The sequence below is a fragment of the Bubalus kerabau genome, chromosome 10, assembly GCF_029407905.1.
Source record: "Bubalus kerabau isolate K-KA32 ecotype Philippines breed swamp buffalo chromosome 10, PCC_UOA_SB_1v2, whole genome shotgun sequence".
In the NCBI taxonomy this organism is placed as follows: Eukaryota; Metazoa; Chordata; class Mammalia; order Artiodactyla; family Bovidae; genus Bubalus; species Bubalus kerabau.
Genome location: NC_073633.1, coordinates 18,442,648 through 18,465,936, shown reverse-complemented (window position 1 = coordinate 18,465,936; position 23,289 = coordinate 18,442,648). Strand labels below are relative to the sequence as shown.

Sequence of the window (23,289 nt, the reverse complement as noted above, 5' to 3'; positions counted from 1 at the left end):
CCGTATAAAACATGGCATAAGACAATATGTGAAGATTGCCAACAGTCATAACTAAAACTTTCAGAGCACTTATTTGTACCAGGACCTTTGCGAAGTGCTTTGAATTATTTCATTTAAATCTTAATACAATCCTGGGACTTCCTTGGTAGTCCAGTAGTTAAGAATCTGCCTTCTAATGCAGGGGACACAGGTTCGATCCCTGGCCAGGGAACTAAGATCCCACTTGCTGTGGGGCAGCTAAGCCTGTGTGCTGCAGCTCGAGAGCCCATGCCGCAACTGCTGAGCCTGTGCTCTCTGGAGTCCGAATGCCACAAGGAAAGCCCGTGCGTGTCACAACGAAGGCCCAACACAGCCAAAAAAGCCCAAAAAACTCAATAGAATCCTATGAGATTCTTTTATCATGGACATTTTACCCATAAGGAAATGGAGGCCATTTCTGTGAGGTTCTCCTTCTATTAATAAGAGTCCACAGCAGGCAGTCTAACCCAGACATGTGATGCTCCCAGCTAAAAAGTGGTTGGAGTTTGGTGTGGGGTTGGTTTGGGAACGCATGCAAGATCTCAGCCCAGAAATTCAAGAAATAACAGCGTTCACAAGAACTTAGAGAATGTGCGTTACCTGATGAGGACATGGCCTCCAATTACCTCTCCCCACTTCCAGATGGGCTTTTGTGAGAGAACCAGACGTGAGCCAGTGGCCTTTGCCACATCACTTTCTCCACATTTGTCGGCACTCCAAACCAAAGCAGAACTAACTTTCTCAATCACCTCGGCCTCCAAAGCCAATACACCACTCTACCACCACCATGCTGGTGGAGTAGGCTTGGAGTCAAGAAGAACATGAAAAGTCATTGTTTTCTTGGAAACTCTCTCAAGACAACCTGAAGAGGAACCTCTCTTTAGTGACAGGAATGGGGGTGTTGAACATGCCATTGCAGCTCTTGGGTAATGACTGTGTGTCATAAATAGGATGTGGCATTTCTAAATGTCTTTAAAGCTATTTCCTTTTGTTCAACTAATTTAATTTACCAAATGCTCCTGGGGAAGGGGAGGGGGACAAGATGCTGACTCCACATTTCCTGAAAATTCAACATTTTCTTTTGAAACTGTTCTCACAGAAATCACGTCTGATTGTTGTCTGCTGGCTCCCTCTGTCAAAATTCTGCCCTGGCAGGTGTGGGAAAGAATAGAGATGCAGAACTTGAGTGAATATCCACATCTGTTTTTGGAAAAAAGGAACAGAAGCAGCACAGAAGGAAGTAAAAGAGATAATTGCTGGCTTGAACTACAATACATTTTACTTGTGGGCAGAGGGCCAGCTTACAGCAGGCGGAATATGCAGGCCCATCTTATTGGAATTCAGGGGTGGGCCTCCATTCTTGTCCGGAGACAGCTGTAAACCAGCAGCCCATAGCATCACAATCAGGCACCGGGTTTTGTCAAGGAATGCTGATATGTACAGAAGCAGCTTTGTCTGCTTCAACTGCACCCCTGCCTAGTGAAATGACAGTCAATCTCTGATTCCAGATGACAAGAACTGGATAAAAACTTAAAACAAATGGCGACCTTTCAAAAGATTAATTTGTTTACCAACAAAATGTTCCCTCTTTGTCATCTGAGATGGGGGTGACCTTCACTTTCCCATATCTAGGCTGAAAGGATGCTGACTATAGTCATCTGTTAAGTTAACTCCATCTCAGCAATTATTCCCTTTTTTATTTTTAGTGACAAGAAGGGTTTATTAATTCACTCTGCTTCTTGTTATGGTTTATAAATGCAACAAGCTCATTCTGAATTACTGCAGTGTAACATCAATTTGTTTAAATCTAATTCTGCTACCGTTGCCAAATTATGTTGAGACTGTAATTGTGGCCATATGCATGGGCTTAAAACACAATCATGTTGTGAAATAGTCCTTCTTTCTGCCCCCACCCCTCCTACTTACCCCCACCTTACTTCTGGTGCTTCTTCTAATCATTTGACATTAACACAATTGCCTCACTTCCATTACTTTATCACTTCAGAAATGAATGCGCTTTCAGTGAGAGATTACTACGCACACCCTAAGTGAAACAGTAAAGAATGAAACTATGATTTGTGAAGTGTGGTTGCTACCCAACTAAGTTAGTGCAAAACACTGCATAACATATGACTCATAAAATCTAGAAATCATAATAGTATTAAATTCAACCTCATGAATAAATAAAAGATTCTAAGTTTACATTGCATTATATATTTATTTATTTGGAAAGTGGGACCAAAGAACTGGTATAATTCTACAGCAACTCATATGTTGCCAAAAAGAAAAATGTTTTTATGATTCTTTTCTAGGTCATAACAGTTATAATCAGAGTTATTTGTGCAGCAATTCAAAGCAATGTTTTGTTTGGCTATTTTGTTATGCATTCATAATCGTTCTTTTAAAATTCATGGTAACAGATACATGTTTCAAGCCTTTTAAGAAACGCTTATTTTTAAAAAAATAAATCAAAGTCAAATTTTCTGTAGATCTTTTAATGTGTTGCATTATAAAGTCTAACTGGAACTAAATGTCAGTGAGTAAGTATGAACAGAATCAGAGATTTCTTCTTATCTATGCAAACCTGTACGGCTCTACTCAAGAATGTATTAGAGGATTTTTGTTTTAATTTGGCAAATTTAATATATTGAAAAAAATCAGTGACTTTTACTTTTAATGCTTTTTTTGTGAATTGCTTTTACACAAGAGAGTTACAGGATATATAATTCTGAAGGCAGTTTTGTGGGGGCGGGTATATGTGTATGTAGAGTGTATGTGTTTTAAATGCACTAAAATCTTTTCATCAGCCTATGATTATCAGAAAGTATATACCTCTTCATAAAATGGAGAAAACACTGGTTTCTGGGAACTGGTAATGTAAATTAGCAACAAATTCAAATTTGCTCTGTCAAAAGTATCTAAGATTACTTATAGGCTTTTGACAAGCTGTTCAAGTTTCATAAGAAGCAAGGAAACACATGGCCCTCAGCAGCCAAATAATAATCCCCTTTGAGTGTTTAGAGTGGTTATAAAAAGCAATTAGCTCTGATGCTGTTTTTCTAATTAACTATACATCATAATGCTAGACACATTGCTTCAGTTTGGGTATGTGCTTTCAAAAACATTTTCATAAGTGGTAAATCACAACTGTATTTATTCCCAAGTATTCCACATGATTGTTTAAAGCCAACACTGGAATATTTCTTTCATAGGACCTTTTGCACAATGCTTGTTTTACAAATCTAAAATGAGAATATGCTTTTCACTTAGTACCATCGTCTATACATATATCAACATAAAATGATAGGGTCAACTATTTTGATTGAAATGCCAATAGTTTGAGCAAGAGGGACATAATGTACCTACATTTTAAAGTGATCTGGTGTAGATTTTTATGGAGTCAAGTTTTACAGGGGGAAAAAAGGATCTTAAATACAATCAATGAGTATACAATGAGTACATTAGGTAATGTATACTCATTGACTGTATCCTTGTGTCTTACAAGGCCAAGTGCTTTCCCAAGTCCTCTGTGTTCTAAAGACAAGGGTACACTATCCAAGGCACATATCCTACTTGGGAAATTTTGGACATAGTTTTGAATTCCCTGTTTATGTCAGAATTTTTGTTCCGATTCATTAAAGTGAAGCTTGATCCCCTCTAAATGTAGAGGTATGCCTTTTTAAACTTCAATACTCATCAGAAAAAGTTTGCATGACATGCTGCAATTGCCTTGGGCTACAAAGCCGCAGCGCTCCACCAGCTAAGCCAATATTAATTCTAGACTGATGGGGAAAACCAACAACAAAAACGAAATCTGCTTCTGTCTGTACAGCCAGAGAAATAATATTTTTATTTCAAGGGCTTTGGGCTCACGGGAAGCAGATAAAAACCCTTTCACATTATTCACAGTGACATTTTAAATAAAGTTTCAGCAGGAATAAAAATATCTAACTTTCTAGGTATTTCTTAGGCTATAAAAGGATTTCTATGATAAAATGCTCTTAAACCAACCCTGTTAGAATAACATAAAGCACATATAAAGAAACTAAAAATATATTTCAGGGTTACATGAGTGAAGTAGGCAGTTGAAAATGTCTACGTAGGAAATTTGAAAGATTAAGAGACTATTATGCTGGTTAGAAATGGCTTTGCAATTTAATTCTAAAATTAATCTTGTTTTTAGTTTTGATTTCACTGAAGGATACATTTAAGAGCTTTGGAGAGAAGCCAAAGGTTAAAAAAATGTATTTAAAAATTATAGATATCACTTTGGTAATTATTTTCAATATTAGAAATGATCGCAAATAAAATAATTTTTCTAATTAAAATCAAGCACTACTCTTGATTCTTCTAAGAAAACCCTGAAACACAGAAAGAGTGCAATCCTTGCTTTGGGACACTCAGCAGCAAGTCAATGGCAAAAATAGGAACAGACTCTGAGATTCCTTAATGACAGTCTCCTTATTATTTTTCCTTCTCATCATTTTGCTGACATAAAAGATCAACCCCTACTTTCTTCAGATTTAGAATAAATATTCTTAAATTTTTGCCTATTATATGAGCATATATAATTGAAGCTCATGCCTTGCTGTTATTTTTTTTTTTTCTTTTTCTAGGAGAAGCCTGTACACAAAAGAAAATATTCAACAGCTCTGTATTCTTTTTGTTGTTAAATTACTTCCTCTTGTTAAATTTTGGTACTAGTTAAAATTATGGTACTAGTTTATTTAGGGATATCAGATAAAATAGAAAAATTTGAATGATCTATACATAGATCTTTTAAAAAGAAGTTTACACTTTCTTCATCATTTCTAATTACAAACAGAATGAATGCCACTCCATTTCATCTCCAAAAAATTCTAAGGACAAAAGGATCCAATTCTTAAAATCTACCTTATGTCTTATAGCACCAATGAATGAATTTTAATTCTAAAAAATAAGAGCTCATTAAAACCACTCATTACTTACACTTGCTTTTCTCTGGTTAATGTATGGCAAACTGATCCCATAGGTCGCATTTACAGCAGCTCTGTGGTGGATGCTTTCAGGGTCCTGCATGATTTTTATATTCAACCCTGTCTTTCGCTGAAACAAAGAAACAATGAAAGTTTCATGCTGGATGAACAAAACTGCTTGTTAACATTTTATATCCTCAAAGGAGTATAAAGTTCTTTGAGAATAATTATTTTAATGTAATTCTCACTGGAAAAAAAAAAATATATATATATATATCTGTAGGTCTTTTATTTAGGTAACCAATTTTGTCTTTTATTCACAGAAGAGGAATTTTCTGCAGATTTTCCTCTCCGAATCCCTGTTACTCATGAAAAACCACCATTCATTTTCTCCAAAATAGTGCTAGAAGCCAACCAAGGTGGACAAAGGGTAGAACACCTGGTCTCGATTTAGTTTTAGCTTTCCAGGTCAAGAATTTTGCCAATGAAATCTATACTACAACTATGCAGGTAGAGGGCTCCCTTGGTCTGTTAATGTGGCCACTTTTCTCAAGGGACATTTACAGGTAAATCTCAGTTAGGACTTGGTAAATTTACCACAACAAATGTATCTCCTCCTTCACAGAGATTTTGCTATGTTATAGGGGAAATGTATGCTTTCATTAGAAAAAAATAAAACCCACGCATCTCATTTGAACCATGTGTTCCTCATTTAAAATAATTCAAGTGAGTTACTGCTGAGATAGACTACCAGGGTAGGCAGCATAGAGGTGGTGGGCAGGGGCACCGGACAGGTGCCTGGAGACCTGCGGTCCAGTCTTGCTCTACCCTGGACTGTCTGCGCGTGACCTTGGGTGAGTCACTTTCCTTCTCTGGAAGTCAGTTTCTTTATTTGCAAAATGTGGCACTAGACTTGACAGTCTCCCCATCGAATTATCAACCCCAACACCTCCCTCCCGTGTTTTGCATTCTATGCTAAAAGGTAGCATTCTATACGTTGATGCCAAAAGGGAAGCTGACACTTACGGAGTATGGTAGTACCGAGACCTTCTGAGGTCTTTTGGGAGTTTTAAATTTAGTGAACTTTAGCATATTCACAATGTTGTACCACCATCACCCCTACCTTGATTCCAGAACGTTTTCATTACCCCAATAAGAAACCTCACACTCATTAACAATCCCTGCTCATCCCCTCCTCCTCCCAGAGCCTGGCAACTGCTAATCAGCTTTCTTTCTCTTGGATGTGCCCATTCTGGATATTTCCTATAAATGAAATCATACAATGTGTGGCCTTTGTGACTTTTTTAAAAAGGTGTTGCGAGCAATTAAAAACACTGATTTCCTTTCAATATAGTGCTAGTTCTGAGGGTGATCTGATGCAATTGTTAAAACGGTTATAGGAACCAGACAGATTAGCTCATGCTGCAGTAATTTCTTTGATCCTAAGCATTCATACATGGCCTGTGCCTGAGGTCAAAGTGAAGGGGAAGGCTACAAAAACACCTTTGGAATGCATGCTGTCTAGATAAGTTATTTCTTAATACAGCCTCCAAACCTTCCTTTTATTTTTTAAAACATAGTTTTTAGACAAAATCTCCAAGTAACTGCACTCAATTGTGCACTTTTAACTCATGCAGGAACACAGGTTACAAATAAGGCACAGCTTTTCTCTCTAAAGTCCGTGTGGTGACAAAAATAATGTAGTGCCTAATTACAAATGGCTTTCCTTGTGTGGGTAACCCACATGTACAGCACAACTCCGGGGTTTTTGCATGAAAGCTGAGCGCCTCTTTTATTGAAATTAATACCTGAACATAATTTTTTCCTTCTTAATTAAACTTTCAGAATAATTTCCATCCTACTAAGGATGGGGAAATTGCTAATATGTATTATATTGACTGGATGTGGTTTCTGTAATTAGGGTGTTTTTTAAATGTGTATTCTGGATACAATTGATGGTAATAGCTTCATCTATCATGTCTAAGCTTTGTTAGAACTTTTTAATTCTGGGATCATTGGCTCAGTGGACTATAGCCATTTTCTTAGTTTTATTATGCTCCATCAACTTTGCATGGCTATAGGACTGGTGTAGAAACAAAATGATCAAATTTAGAATCATTGTTAAAACTGGCATTAAAATCTAGTTGTTCCCTTCCATTTTTACATTTCTATGGCACTGGACACAGATATTTCTGGAAAGAAATCCAAATGTAAGCAGAAATTCAACAGAAATGCCAGGTTGTAATAGCAATTCTTTATTAGTTTCTAAAGCAATAAAAAGATCCTTTAAATATTAATATTCTATTATTTACCCTTTTGACACCAAAGGATGGATATATCAAAATTATATGTAGCACATATGATTTAATTCCCCTTTTAAAAAATATTAAGAGTCTACATTTAAATGATATAAAAATGTCAAATGGTCTCACTGAAAATCACTGGCATATACATGCATAACCTAAATTTATTTTACAATCTACAGAGAGGTATAGGAAAATATTTATGAGCATAAATTATCAGACCCAGTAATAAGGTTTTTCAAGGAAAACAATTATAGAATTTAAAAAACAAAATTAATCATTCCATTAAGCATAAAAACAATGTTCTGGAAGATGATCATTTTTTGCCAACAGTAAGATAAATATCGGAAATAATTTAAGAAAATTTTCTTAAATTGTTCAAGAAAAGACAGCAATTTATTTAATCTATCTTGAGTCACTAAACAATCTAAACTTTGTATTCTCTCCTTTTGATAGTAATTACAAGCAGATATATCAAATGTGACTCTCATTTAGACTTCGGTTTGTAAGAACAAAAGTTATTATCAGAGCCAATTACTGTTTTACCTACATGGCTGCACAGAAGCAGGGAGCTCAATTTTCATCTCATCAGTGATTTTGTGGTATTTATTTTATTACTATGCCCACAAAGCGATATAAGAAGGAAATAGCTTATGCTATTAACACTAGGGCTTGAACATAAGAGGCTAAGGTTCCTTTCAAAAGAAGTTCTGAATTAAAAACACTAGGCAGCACATAATACCAGCTCCCCAGACATGAGCAGACCATAAAATGACATACATCTGAGCAGTAGATCCCACACAGAGTAATCAAAATTGAAATGCTTCACAAACAAAGTTGAGACAAGCTATTTACTAAGTTACAGTATTATCAGCATAACATTATTCTCAACAGTGTTTGCCACAAGTAATGCCTTCTAAAGTGTACACTGGTTAGTCCCACTGGTTAAAGGTATCTGCTATTTAATCTCAAAAGAAAAAGAATCCAGTCACCTTTAATGGTCTGATTCTTTCTACCAATATTCATATTTAATTGAAAGAACAGTAGACACCAAATCCTACTTCAAGCTATATGATTTAGATTTTTTCATTTGTAAAACTGGGTAGTATTAATAATACTTTACCTTCAGGGGGTTGTTTGTGAAGTTTAAGTGACTGATGTGTGTTAAGTATCTCACAAATGATAAAGTACTATTCAGTATCCTACAAGTAATACTTTATGCACTGAAACATCTCAAATATATAAAAATCCATAGTTCTTAATATTTCCTCCTTCCCCAAAACCTAATTGATAAAACAGATCAATTAATATGAAAGTAGATAGATAAAAGAAAGAATCATGTATTTATTCTGCTTTTCCTGAAAAATCTGTTTTTCAGATTCACCAAAGAGTTGCTAAGGTAAAGTTCTTCAGAGAAGCTAATAAATGCAGAAGGAATGATAGAATTATAAAATCATCACTTTGCAATCCCTAATGAAATAATTAGATAAATATCAGTTTTTGCTAATATCACTGGGTGAAAGCTTGTGGGGAACTTTATATAAGACTAGATCAAGCTGGTAATACATAGACTTACAGATCAATCTTAACATCACTAAAAGAAAAAAGAAACTGCCTCCTGATAAACAGTAAAAGCAAGTGCACGGTACCACCTGTGAAGTATTGCCACCAAAAAGATGTTACCTGTGTCCAATCAAGCTTCTAGATAGAACTGCTGCTGTGCTGTGCTCAGCTGTGTCCGACTCCTTGTGACCCCATGGATTGTAGCCCTCCAGGCTGCTCTGTCCGTGGGGATTCTCCAGGCAAAAATACTGGAGCGGGTTGCCATGCCCTCCTCCAGGGGATCTTCCCAACCCAGGGATCGAACCCAGGTCTCCCACATTGCAGGTGGACTCTACCACCTGAGCCACCAGGGAAGCCCAGATAGGACTGCTAGTTTACAAGAAATACTAGAGACAGGGGCACATGTAAAATGACACCATGAGATTGTAAGACACGAGATTCAGACAAATCCACACTAAGCGGGTGGTGAACCTATTTGAGAAATGACCTGATTTCTTAAATAAGTGACCTTTTTAAAACTGAAGTATAGTTGACCTACAATGGTGACTTTTTTCATGAAGCAAACTGTTACAGATAAAATGAGATACAAATGCAACACAGGAATATTGTACAACATAGGGAATATAGTCAATATTCTATAATAACTAGAACCTTAAAAACTGAGAATCATTTTATTGTACACCTGTAACTTATACTGTACAACTATGCTTCAGTTTTTCAAAATGAATAAATAAAACAACAACAAAAAAAAATGTGATGTGCAGACATTTTTTACATCCTGATTCAAACAATAGAAAAATAGTTCTAAGACAACTGGGGAAGACTGAACGTGGACTGAGAATTATATAGTATTGTGCTCACTCAGTCATGTCCGACTCTTTGCGACCTTTTGGACTGTAGCCTGCCAGGCTCCTCTGTCTTTGGGGTTTTTCAGGCAAGAATACTGAAGTGGGTTACCGTTTCCTTCTCCAGGGGATCTTCCCAATCCAGGGACTAAACCCGAGTCTTTTGTGTCTCCTGTCTTACAGGCAAATGTAATATTAAGTGTTAGGTGTGATAATACATCTGTGCCTTATGACATCCCCTCTTATATCCCTGCTAGGCTAGGGGACCAACAATCACAGCATCACTTAACCCCAAGCTGCTTCTAAAAGCCCAGGTGCCTCAAGTTCACAAAACCTTAAGATTTGAATTCCATTCAGATGTGCCCATACTGTTTTTTGATTCTGGTAGGAGTTGAATTGTAGAACAAGAGGAAGGTTAGGGGAGAGAGCTAACATTTATTCAGCTCCCATTTTGTGCCAGGCACCATAATATGTTGGGGGTTGTCATAATCCAAATGATGTACTTTAGTCCTTAAAATGGCAAGAGGGAGTATATGAAATTATCCTCTTTACCAGTGAGGATAAATGGCTAAGTGATACTACCCCAAAGTGAAGAGACAGGATTTTGCTTATGTCTCTGTCTTCAAAAACCTCTTTCCATCATAACATGCTGCCACATCACAAAGAAATGTTGATTGATACACTCTTGATTCAGCTTCCTATCTGTCAGATCCTTTACTTCCTCTTGAATATCCACAGGCACTGCTCCGATCTGTGCCCTCATTGATTATTACACGGACCTCTATAATGGGCCGTAAGATGGGTCTCCTTGAGTCTGCATGGCCTCCAGTATGACTGAACCTCTGGTTACTAATTGAAACATGTATCTCGCCTCTAGTGGTTTCCTTTAGAGGGACCCTTCCTACTTTCCAGCCCTGTATTCTGCCACTTCCTCACGACTGCTCAGTGACCAGCCAGCCTCCACATATAAAATGTTCTCTCCACCTCTCCAGGTGAGCAGGCTCTTCCATTTTCTGGGAATGTCCTCTTTTCCCCCCGACCTTCAGCTGTTCTCTGCACACTGTTACTAACACTGAAACTTGGATCAGGTGCAACTTCCTCTGGGAGATCTCCCCTAACCTCCATCTCTCCTTCTCTACTCCCCACAAAATTCATTCATTCATTCCAACATTTATGGAAGCCTCATTGAGGTGTTGGTGAATAAAAACAAGTTTTTGTCCACATGGATCTTACATTCTTGAAGGAATGAGAGGAATCAGTTAATAACCATGTAAACAGATGTAGACTTAATTTCACATTTCTATAAGTGCTCTAAATACCCTAGAGAATGGGGGGCTGCCTTAAACGTGGTGGTCAAGGAGAGCCTCTCTGAGGAGGTGACAAGTCTACTGAGGCCTGAATGGAATAGTCACGCAAAGATCTGGGATGATGGAGAAGTCAGAAATCGATTAATGAGAGGAGAATAACTGGAAGAGCTAAGCTAAATAAGAGGCTGGCTTTAACCAGAGAAGGGACATTTCTTCCACTCTGACAAGGCAGAAGACATGAAACATAAATCTAGAGATAGAGAAATTAAATATGATTATAAAAGGATAATGGCAATGGGAATAGGGCTGTTTGTCTATGTGACTGAAAATTGGAAGAATATTACTTCAATAAGACCAAATTTATTGTCCTTATGTATATGAAGTCCAGAGATAGGCTGTTCAGGGTTGGTCTGGAAGTCCAGGAAGTTGCCAGGGACCAGGCCCCTTTCAATTTAGTATTCTGCTTATCCCTAATGTATAGGCCTCCTCCTCCTGGCCTAAGATGGCTGCAAGAGTCCCAGAGAACACAGCTCCATTCCAGGCAGCAGAATAGAGAAAGGAGAAGAAAAGGATTGAAGAGCAAAAGTTGGATATCATTTAAGGAGGTTTCCAGAAAATTTCCCAAAATACTCACCCCCTAATATTTCACTGGATAAGGAAATGGCAACCTCTTCAGTATTCTTGCTTGGAAAATCCCATGGACAGAGGAAACTGGCAGGCTACAGTCCACAGGGTCATAAAAAAGTCAGACACGACTTAGTGATTAAACAATAACAACATTTCATTAGCCAATACTTGATCATATGGTTATGTCCAACAGCAAGGGACACTGAAAAATGGGATCTTTATATTGGGCAGTTATATATTTAGCTAAAAATCCGCAGCTCAGGAAAACCTTTGGGGCCCAGTCCCTTTCCTCCTTTATGTCCTAACCATCTTCAGAGTGTTGCCTTTTGTTCCTGTGCTTGTCACCTCATGGTTGCAAGATGCTTGCTGAAACTCCAGATGTCATGGCTGTGTTCAGGGGAGAGAAAGAGAGGAAGGGGAGAAGGGACACGCCAGTTGTTACTATACCCTCTCATCAGGAAAGCAAAACATCCCCTAGAACCAAGCCCAGGAGACTGCCACTCAGAATCCACTGGACAGAACTGGGACACGTAGTCAAACTTAACTGCAAAGAAGGCTCAGAAATGAGGACACTTATTCCTCTTGGCATGATGCCATCCTGAACAAAATCACAGTTTATAGTAATGCAGATGTCGGATGAATATTGGATAGGGAATTAACAATTTCTGCCACAGCCATCAATCTAATCTAGCTAAGAAATCAAGTACAAAAGTGATAAATAGTGAAATAATGAGGGGTCAGTGGATTGAATGTCCTCACGGTAATGAAAAACTGTTGAGAGAGCATATTATATGAACTGGAAGGCCAGGACATGGAGGTCAGAGATTGCTGTGCTTGAAACAGATTTTAGAGATGATGTACTTACTGGGTACAAGCCCAGGCATTCAGCATATCCCCCTAGCCAGAGTACTTTTGCCAAACCTCTAATATCACACTTGCCACTCTGTCTGTAGAATGCCTGACTACAGGCTGTGAACACCGACAGCAGTAAAATCTGCATTCTAGCACCTAACCCATAGTAGCATTAACATCAAAACATTTGAAGAAATGAAATAGCACACCCATGAGGAAAGGCATTTTTTGGTTTTACTATGTTTCTGTTATTCTTACAAGATGCCATGGTGACACAGTCATCAGCTTATAGCAGTAGTGTGTGCCAAAGGTGACATCCTGTCCAATTTTTATGGCACAGGGGCCAGTTGCTAATTCCACAACCTCCCTATCTTTGCTACAAGCAACTCTCATGAGTTGGTGGCCAGGGAATGAGGTCCCCCTACATGCCCAGAAGTTAGCATCCCCTGGTAAGCCAGGGAGAGAGGCAGGAGAAATTTGGGATGCCATCTTTGAAATGTCATTGACCCATGGGATACCATATATTAATAATAAATTTTGAGTATGCTTTTCAGTTGTAATAAATAGCTTATGATTCTGGAAAAGATGCTCTGAGTCATAAATATGTATCTACTTGAATCTTCTCATAGAAATCTTTTGTAAAAAAAAAAAAAAATCCAACAATTTATTCAGCTTCTCTCTTTATTTTCCCCAAGTTTCAAGTTGTAAATTTTCCTGTGGCATGGTGTTATTAGACTATATAGACCTCAGGGCCTACTTTTGCCCATTTTTAATAGAAATAACCCCAAATACCATGTTTAATTACCTGTGCCATTAGCCACAACTTATGTACACTGTAAAGTATAAACCTCTTTATACATGTAAACCACCTGGATGGTAACTAATTACAGAAAAACAGCATTATTGTTGAGTATAATAATGTAGTATGACTAATTCTAATGTGGCTTCACCACTGCCATATTGGTGTCGCTGCAACAAGTCAGAAAGTAAAAAGGTCACTTTTATCAGGAGCATTACACTGAGAAGTTCCTTTGTGAAATTTTATTTATTCATTTTTAAATATTTATTTGACTGCACAGGTCTTAGCTGCAGCATGTGGGATCTAGTTTTCTGACCAGTGATCAAATCCCCTTCATTGGGAGTGCGGAGTCTTAGCCACTCAACCACCAGGGAGGTCCCTTTTTGGGAGAGTGTAGAGGGACATATCTGAGGATAATTCTGGGGATGGTTAGGACCTTTTGTTTTAAAAAAAAAAAATCAACAATTTATTCAGCTGCTTTCTTTATTTTCCCCAAGTTTCAAGTTGTAAATTTTCCTGTGGCAAACACAGGGATGGAGGTCAGGGTTTTGTCTTTTTAACGCTAGTGAGGAAAAGCCAGCACTCTGAGGTTACACAGAGCTGAGTCTGAATGCTAGTTCTCCTGTTTCTTAGTTTTAAATTACTATCATCTCTCATCCTTGGTATGCTCATCTGTCAAATGGGGATAACAGTAAGTCCTTCCTTCAGAAATGTCGTGAGGATGAGATATGACTTCATCATCATGGCTAACACAGGCTCCTGCATGGTCTCCCTGCCTCCACCCTTGTCCCTCTACATCACAGTCTCCACATGACAGTCAGGGACTGTCCACATGACAAGAGGGACTCTTGTCAATTGTAAATCATACCCAATCGGTCCCCTGGTGAAAAGCCTCCCATCTAACTCATGATCTCTGCAGTCCTCACAATGGTCTGTGAGATCTGACCTCTACCCCTGTCCCTACCTCTCTCCTCCTTGTACATTCCTCTCCATCTTCCTTGCTGTTCACACTCCTAATTCAGGGTCTTTAGCGGTTCTGTCTTCTCTGCCTGGGATACTCTTCCTCCAGGTATTTGCACAATGCCTTGCTCCCTCACATCCATCAGATTTCTGCTCAAGAGTCACCTTACAACTGAGACTATCCCAACACTCCCTATGTTCCTACCCTAACTATTCTCTCACAAACTAACATATTAATGTTTACTTTTCAAACGGTTTTCTGTTTTTCTAATGACTGCTGCTACTGCTGCTGCTAGGTCGCTTCAGTCGCGTCCAACTCTGTGCAACCCCATAGACAGCAGCCCACCAGGCTCCCCCGTCCCTGGGATTCTCCAGGCAAGAACACTGGAGTGGGTTGCCATTTCCTTCTCCAATGCGTGAAAGTGAAAAGTGAAAGTGAAGTCGCTCAGTCGTGTTCAACTCTGCGACCCCATGGACTGCAGCCTACCAGGCTCCTCCATCCATGGGATTTTCCAGACTACCTTACCCTAACTAGAATGTAAGCCCCCTGAGAATAGAGAAGTTCGGTTGATGCCTGAAACAGTGCCTGGCATATATAAGGTACAGTGCCCCATACCTAGTGAATGCTATGTAAGTGTTCATTCTTCTGATTATTTGTTGACCAGAAGAATGAACACATACATAGCACTCACCAGGTATGGGCCACTGTTATAAACATGTACATATGTTACTTCATTTATCCTTACAACAGAGTATCACAGAGTCCGTTTTACAGATGAGGAACTGAGGCATGGAGAGGTTAAGTGACTTGCTGAGGTACAAATAGTAAGTGGTGGAGAGCTAGTATGGGACGTAAACCCATACTTCTAACCATCGTGTTGCCATCTATTGAGAGCCTATTCCAGGCTGGGCACTGTCTAGTAACTGGTTATAGCAATGAACTAAACAGAGTCTCTCTGCTTTAGATTAACAAAGACTTAAGAAATAAAATAACAGAACAGAAATAGACTCATAGAGAACAGACTTTTGGTTGCCAAAGGGTTGGGGGGCAGGAGAGGGATGGACTGGGAGTCTGGGGCTGGTATATAAAAACTATTATATTTAGAATGGATAAACAACAAAGCCCTAATGTATAGCACAGGGAACTATATTCAATACCCTTTGATAAACCATAATGGAAAAAGAATATTTTTAAAAAGAATGTATTAAAAAAAAGAAATAAACAATATATAAACCTTAACAGGTCCAAGTTTGTATAAAGAACAGTAAAAGTCATTTGGAGGATAACTGGGGAAATCTGAATATAAACTGGATATCTATTATATTCAGAAATTATTGTTAATTTTGTTAGATGGGATAATGGTATTGTGGGTAAGGAGGAATGTGTTCATTTTTAAAGATGTATGTAAAAGCATTAAGGGATGAAATGTCATTAGATCTATATTTTAAAACATTTCAATAAAAAATAGGTGAAGCAAAACTGGTAAAGGTTAACACTTACTAAATCCAGGTGAAAGAAAAATAGTTATTAATATACTATTTTTGGTTTACTTGAATAGTTTCATACTAAGAAGGTCTTAAGAAGTCACAGAAAGGGAAAAGTAGTTTTTAAAGGTTTATGCTCTCATGGAGTTTATATTCTAATGAGAAGGCAGAGTTCATAACGCTTGTTGGTTTCTTGTAGGCATTCACTTTTCCCCACTTGATTCTAAAAAATCCACCTGGTATTTCATTAGTAAAATTTTCCCACCCAATATTAAGTGAGATATAACCCAAAGTGAAAATCTGTAAAGCAATCCTTTCTTGATCTCTCATCACATTATTTCTCATAATGACAAAAATCCTCAAAACTTTAGTTTTGATCAAATTTTGAAAATCATTCTCAATGAGATCCATATTCACAAAATTAAAGATCCTTCCCATCTTATACACAGATCTTATATATTGCTGTATCGAAATAGATCACAGTCTATATTTTTACATTCTTTTAATAGAGTATCCATTTTATGGAATTCATTTGGAGAATAACTCTCAAGCAATGAGATCCATTTATTTTCCCTGCTCTGTAAACATACGATTTGTATCATGCTTCTAAGTAGTTCCTTGGATTTAAACAATTTCAATTCAGTTCAGTTCAGTTGCTCAGTCGTGTCCAACTCTTTGCGACCCTGTGGACTGCAGCACGCCAGGCTTCCCTGTCCATCACCAACTCCTAGAGCCTACTCAAACTCATATCCATCGCGTCGGTGATGCCATCCAATCATCTCATCCTCTGTCATCCCATTCTCCTCCTGCCCTCAATCTTTCCCGGCATCAGGGCCTTTTCCAATGAGTCGGTTCTTCACATCAGGTGGCCAAAGTATTGGAGTTTCAGCTTCAGCATCAGTCCTTCCAATGAATATTTACACAGTAGGAAACCCTCTCACAGGTGGGCCTGTGGGAAGTTTTGGAATCACAGAAGGCAACATAACTGGGAAAAAAAATTAAAAATCCACAGAATACACGCCTAACCGCCACTGCCGAAAAGAGAACTTCCCCATGAGAGGCTCTAACCTAACAACCTAACATGCAGCCTGGCCCACTCACAGAACAAAGGATTGAGTGAATACCAAAGGAGAGCTAGCCGGTTAAACAGCTTAGGAACTTCTGTTTTGAAATTTGCCTTCAGACAGCTCACCAGACACAACAAGAAAATCAAATACTTTTGGCCTATAAAGTTTTTCTCCTTCTCGTCCTTCCTCCTTCTTTTGTGTTTGCTATTTCAAACCCTTTCCTTGACTGCCATGAGTATATGTGTGCTCAAAGTGCCTAAAAGAAGGGTTGGGCTCACTTGATTTGAAGCTAAGATATACTTAAAGAAAAGGCACCAGAATATGGCTTTTTAAATGTTACAGACGAGTGATAATTCTTTATTGTGATTCTTAATTACAACTGAGAAACTCCAAGTGATTTGTAATTTTAGTTTTTTCGTGTGAAATGGAATTCCAAAAACAATTTCTTCACTTCAGAGAAAGAGCTTAAAGTAACAACTGGGGTTTACCTAGTTTAAAAGGTTGGCAGCGGGCAATTAAAGGTGGTGATATCCCAGTTGGATTTCACAACTACTCAATAATACAAGGTTTTAAGTTGGTGCAGTAGGCTTACAGAACAGCTGGCAAAACAGCACTGTTTGTCATTGACTTTACAATGCAAAATTAGGGCTATCTTTGTGTCAGCAGTTATGCATTTTTAAGCAGATGTCACTGATATTAGATATAAAACAACAATAGGGATCCAGGCCCTGGAGGTAAAGTCAGGGTAGGAAGCAGTCCGTGCCTCTTTCTAAATGAAGCTCACCCCTGCTTGCAGTATTTAAAAGAACACGGGGCATATAAGATCCCTTATCTTTATAATCATTTGCCAGGATTCAAAACTCTTTGGGGAAAATAAATTTCTGGCCATAGTTTTTTTTCTTTTTTTCCTGGAAAAATATTAGTAACAGCAGCTATGTGTTCTAAAATAGTCCTAATTTCATATATTTTATTTCATTGTCTTTATAACCTAGAGATCTCCAATTTTGTGTTTATGAACCATTCTGGCTCCCCTGAGACTCCTGGCAAAATAAAAATTTAATGAAAGCAGAGACTTAATAGTAACAAAGATGAGAAGTTTAAGTTCCATTTATGATAGCACTTTTTTTTTTTCCCATGAGAGTCTTTATTATTACCTGGTATTTTCTTACTGATGGTGTATCTCCGTCACCCAAGAACGGGGACCTGGTCTGAACTGTTCCTCCCAATGTGCCTCTAATAGTCCTTGGCACATAGTCAGCACTCCACAGATGGTAACTGAAGAAACCCAACGTGACAAGTCCAATTACAAAGATAGGAGTGAGCTGCTTTGAGAGTGCAAAGTGGAAGTCATACAAGAGTATCAGGATGTTAATTATAGTGTATTAGTTCAGGCTGTTGTATCTGAATGCCATAGACTGGAGGCTTATGAACAACAGAAATTCCCCCACTCTTACCTCTTCCTCCTTCCAGCCTCTGGCAACCACTAATCTACTTTCTGTCTCTATGGATTTCTCTGTTCCTATCTCTACTCCTATATTCACTGGAATACTCATTGGAAGGATTGATGCTGAAGCTGAACCTCCAATACTTTGGCCACCTGATGGGAACAGCTGACTCATTAGATAAGACCCTGATGCTGGGAAAGATTGGAGGTGGTGGTTTCCAAATACTCGGGTGTGTTTGCACCTGAGTTTTATGTTGCACTGTGAAAACTGGTACACTGTGGTATACCTTGGCATATTTGTCACATGGAGGAGGAAATGGCAACCCACTCCAGTATGCTTGCCTGTAAAATTCCACAGACAGAGATGCCTGGTGGCCTACAGTCCATGGGGTCCAAAGAGTCAGACACAACTGAGAGACTGAGCATGCACACATCCCTCTTAATGAAGGGAAAAAATATTAGTAAAAATGAAAAAGTGTGATGCCATCCATACAAGGAGCCGAGTCAACAAACAAACAAAATATATATAAAATACTATGAATGAAAGACTTGAAAGACAAGTGCTAAGGTATAACCCACAAAATAAAATCGGTCATTTGCAAAGTATTGCCATGATCTACACGTATTAATTCAAGTATTCCGTATTTTGCAAAAAAAGTCATTTAAATTTTGTCATTCACTTCTCATACTTCTTTATGTCTTTGTTAATGTCCCTCTTTTTTTTTTTTATAGCAAAACTGCCTTATGGCCAATGAGTTCTGCAGCAAAAATGCGTGAGGTGAAAATAGCTGCAGCAAAGATGTCCATAGCAAAGATGTTTATGGACAGAGTGCCTGGCACTGATGCAAGCCATTGTAAAAAGGGTGCCACATGATGCTGCCCAACTCTGTGAATATACTAAAAGCCACTTTTAAAAGGGAGAATTTTATGGGGTATAAATTAAATCTCAATAAAGCTATTGTTTTAAAAGGGGTATCACAGTGCTTACGAGCACAGTCTGGATTCCTACATTTCTGGATTCGTGATCCTTGCTCTGATACCAGCTGTGTTCTCTTTGCCCATCCAATAGTTAACATTTCTGAATCTTGGTTTCTTCATCAATAAGATGAAGATAATAATAATATCTCCTTCTAGGATTATTCTGAAAATTAAACAATTTAGCATCCCCAAAGCACTGAAAATAACCCCTGGTACCCAGAAGAAGTGAGTTGTTATCACTCTGGGGGAGTCGGGGAGGGAACAGGAGTTCAACTGTGAGCACACCCCAAAGTCAGAAACCCCTTGGGCTCTATTCCTTGCCACCTGGAAACTTAACTACAAAGAAAGATCTTTTGTCATAGAAATTGACTATGCCATGAACATATCTGAAACACCAATGGCATGTTTTTCCATTTGGAATACAATTTCCTACCTTCACTCTTGGGGGAAAAAAAAAAGGCTTCCAACAGCTTTATGGAGATATAATTCATAAACCTTAAATTCACCCTTTCAAGGTATACAATTCAACGTTTAGTAGATTCCCAGAATTGTGCAGCCATCACCACTGTTTAACTCCAGGACTCTTCATCATCCCCAAAGACACCTGACAACCATTACAAGTCATTCCCCACTCTCCCTGCCTCCTCCTTCCAGCCTCTGGGAACCAGCAATCCACTTTCTGTCTCTACGGATTTCTCTTGTCCTACCTTTATTCTTGGAAAGGCATGTGGAAATGAACTGTGCTCCTTCTGGGGTCGCCAAAGTTTCCCCTCAGATTCCAGAGGGAAAATAAATGTTTTCTGATCAAGTACAGCTGGGAACATCCTAAGTTTAAAAAAAATATTAAAATCAAATTTGCTATCCTTAAAGCTTCAAAATTGTAATTTAAAACAATGCTTCCTAGTTAAATTACATTTTATAGGAAATATTCTATTGGTAATTACAACAGATTTGACCAACTTTAGTATTTTTACCACGATAAAACTGCAGTTGTTTATTAAGCATAAGAACTTCCAAGTCTGATAAGGGCCATTATAGCATGAATAAAAAGCTATATCTCTGGATGAGTTTATATGACTTACAATTGACAGAATTACTGTACTATAAAACATTTCTTGGTTAAAAAAAATATGCTGTATTTTATTAAATTAAGTCACAAGATAGCCAATGTTAAATATATTAAAAATGCTGTTCCCAAGCAGTTCATCCTTATATCTTTAAACTTCTAGTGTTCTATGTAATTGCAAAGACTTAAGGATCAACGTCTTTGCAATTACAACTGGCTTTCCAGGTGGCACTAGCAGTAAAGAACCCGCCTGCCAATGCAGGAGACCTGAGTCGCAGGTTTGATCCCTGCATTGAAAAGATCCCCTGGAGAAGGAAATGGCAACCCACTCCAGTATTCTTGCCTGGAGAGTCCCATGGACAGAGCAGCCTGGCGGGCTACAGTCTACGGGGTCTCAATGGTTGGACATGCCTGAAGCGACTTAGCACTGAGGATAAAAAGTGTTAAAGGTCTTCCTTGTTAAGCAGTCAGGAGTTCCATGGGATAGCAATGCACAAAAAAAAATAAAGTTATAAGAATGTGCATATGCGTGTAACATAGGTCTTAATTTAAAGCAGGTTCCAGTTCTTTAAAATGGTTAACATAATTCAGGTCAATTGATTCTATTGTCCACTTCTGTAAAATTATCACTAAAAAGCAATTTATAGACTTCTGGTTTCATTTCAACATGGAAAGAGCTTGGAAGTTATCACTCCAACCCTCACAATAAGAAACAGCTGAAGAAACAGAAAAGCAACTCTTCTTAGATACATCAAAGAACTGAGGAAACTGCAGGGAAAGCTGCTGCCTTCAAAACTGGAAAAAGCAGTGGATAAAACCCAAGAGCAGAAACCTGCTGCTAGAGCTAGTACTGGAAGAACACTTAAATTCTAATGAACAAAGCTTTGGAGGTTCAGAATAGATTCACTTGGAGAGTTAAAATCTCTGAGGGGCCAAGTCTTAGCACAGCCTACAATTTCATGAGTTTTACTTCTAGGAGCCCCACCTTATTTTCTCTGTGAACATCAGAGGAAAAACCCCTCCTGCTTCTAGCAGGGCAAAGAACAGGAAGAGAGGCCATTTCAAAACACTCCAAGCTCTGTTCTTTGTTCTGTTCTCTGCAATGAAGGCTGTGTCTCACGGAGAACTATTCTACCAGAGCCTTATCTGATCTGAAGGAGGGCAATTCGCCAACTCCAGCCCTCTTTGGTCTTCCTATCTCACCAAAGAGGGGAAAAACACTGAGAAAAATTTGTGAAGAGTCCAGGGGCACAGACTTTCCAAAAGATTGAGACCTAATCACAGGATTATTGAATGCTTCCCCCCAACACACACTACATGCACTTCTGCAGACACAAGATTACAAATGGAAGAACTGCAAGGCTCAGATTCTACATAGGAAGGAGATTCTAGGGAAACACAAACACAATAGAGAGGCTAAAAACAAAGATAATTGGTGAAATGAAACCTCAGATACCTACAGTTATAGCAGATGGCGTAACTCCTAGCCAGAAAAATGCCTACTTACACTAAACGCCTACTTACCTGCCTGGTATTCTCTGTGTGGGTTTTCATCTGTCATTAATTTTGGAAAATTCTTAATATCTTATAGAAAAACCTGCCCATTTTTTCTACCCCCTCAGCAGCACTGAGTACTAGGGTGGCTTTATATGTTTTGCTAATTTGTTAGTTTTCTGTAACAAATTAGATCACAAACTAATGGACCACAGCCCTGTCTAACTCAATGAAACTATGAGCCATGCCATGTGGGGCCACCCAAGACGGGCAGGTCATGGTGGAGAGGGCTGACAGAATGTGGTCCACTGGAGAAGGGAATGGCAAACCACTTCAGTATTCTTGCCTTGAGAACCCCATGAACAGTACGAAAAGGCAAAAATGATAGGATACTGAAAGGGGAACTCCCCAGGTCAGTAGGTGCCCAATATGCTACAGGAGATCAGTGGAGAAATAGCTCCAGCAAGAATGAAGAGGCTGAGTCAAAGCAAAAACAACACTCAGTTGTGGATGTGACTGATGATGGAAGTACAGTGTGATGCTGTAAAGAACAATACTGCATAGGAACCTAGAATGTTAAGTCCATGAATCAAGGCAAATTGGAAGTGGTCAAACAGGAGATAGCAAGAGTGAACATTGACATTTTAGGGATCAGTGAACTAAAATGGGCTGGAATGGGTGAATTTAACTCAGATGACCATTATATCTACTACTGTGGATAAGAATCCCTTAGAAGAAATGGAGTAGCCCTCAGAATCAACAAAAGAGACCAAAATGCAGTACTTGGGTGCAATCTGAAAAACAACAGAATGATCTCCATTCGTTTCCAAGGCAAACCATTCAATATCACAGTAATCCAAGTCTATGCCCCAAGCACTAATGCTGAAGAAGCTGAGGTGGAATGGTTCTATGAAGACCTACAAGACCTTCTATAACTAACACCCCAAAATGATGTCCTTTTCATTATAGGGGACTGGAATGCAAAACTAGGAAGTCAAGAGATACCTGGAATAAGAGGCAAATTTGGCCTTGGACTACAAAATGAAGCAGGGCAAAGGCTAACACAGTTTTGCCAAGAGAACGCACTGGTTATAGCAAACACCCTCTTCCAACAACACAAGACACAACTCTACACATGGATATCACCAGATCCAACACCAAAATCAAACTGGTTATATTCTTTGCAGCCAAAGATAGAGAAGCTCTATACAGTCAGCAAAACAAGACGGGGAACTGACCGTGGCTCAGACTAAATTGAAAAAAGTAGGAAAAACCACTAGACCATTCAGGTATGACCTAAATAAAATCCCTTACAATGGAAGTGACAAATAGATTCAAGACATTAGATCTAATAGAAAGAGTGCCTGAAGAACTATGGATGGAGTTTTATAACATTGTATAGGAGGTAGTGATTAAAACCATCCCCAAGAAAAAGAAATGCAAAAAAGCAAAATGATTGTCTGAGGAGGCCTTAGAAATAGCTGAGGAAAGAAGAGAAGCTAAAGGCAAAAGGAGAAAAGGAAAGA

General features: G+C 38.5%; 1 protein-coding gene and 1 long non-coding RNA gene across 2 annotated transcripts in view; one reads left to right on the top strand and one right to left on the bottom strand.

Moving 5' to 3' along the window:
* The window catches only part of IQCH (IQ motif containing H), a 224,554-nt gene that overhangs the window by 185,874 nt on the left and 15,391 nt on the right, over positions 1-23,289 (bottom strand). The window contains 2 exon segments of the mRNA XM_055536471.1: positions 4,987-5,103; positions 19,911-20,028. Of these exon segments, the coding sequence (XP_055392446.1) occupies positions 4,987-5,103; positions 19,911-20,028 (235 nt within the window).
* LOC129620939 (uncharacterized) lies at positions 5,645-19,198 on the top strand. The gene is made up of 2 exons (XR_008698934.1): positions 5,645-5,827; positions 18,958-19,198. It is a non-coding gene; the product is annotated as an uncharacterized LOC129620939 (long non-coding RNA).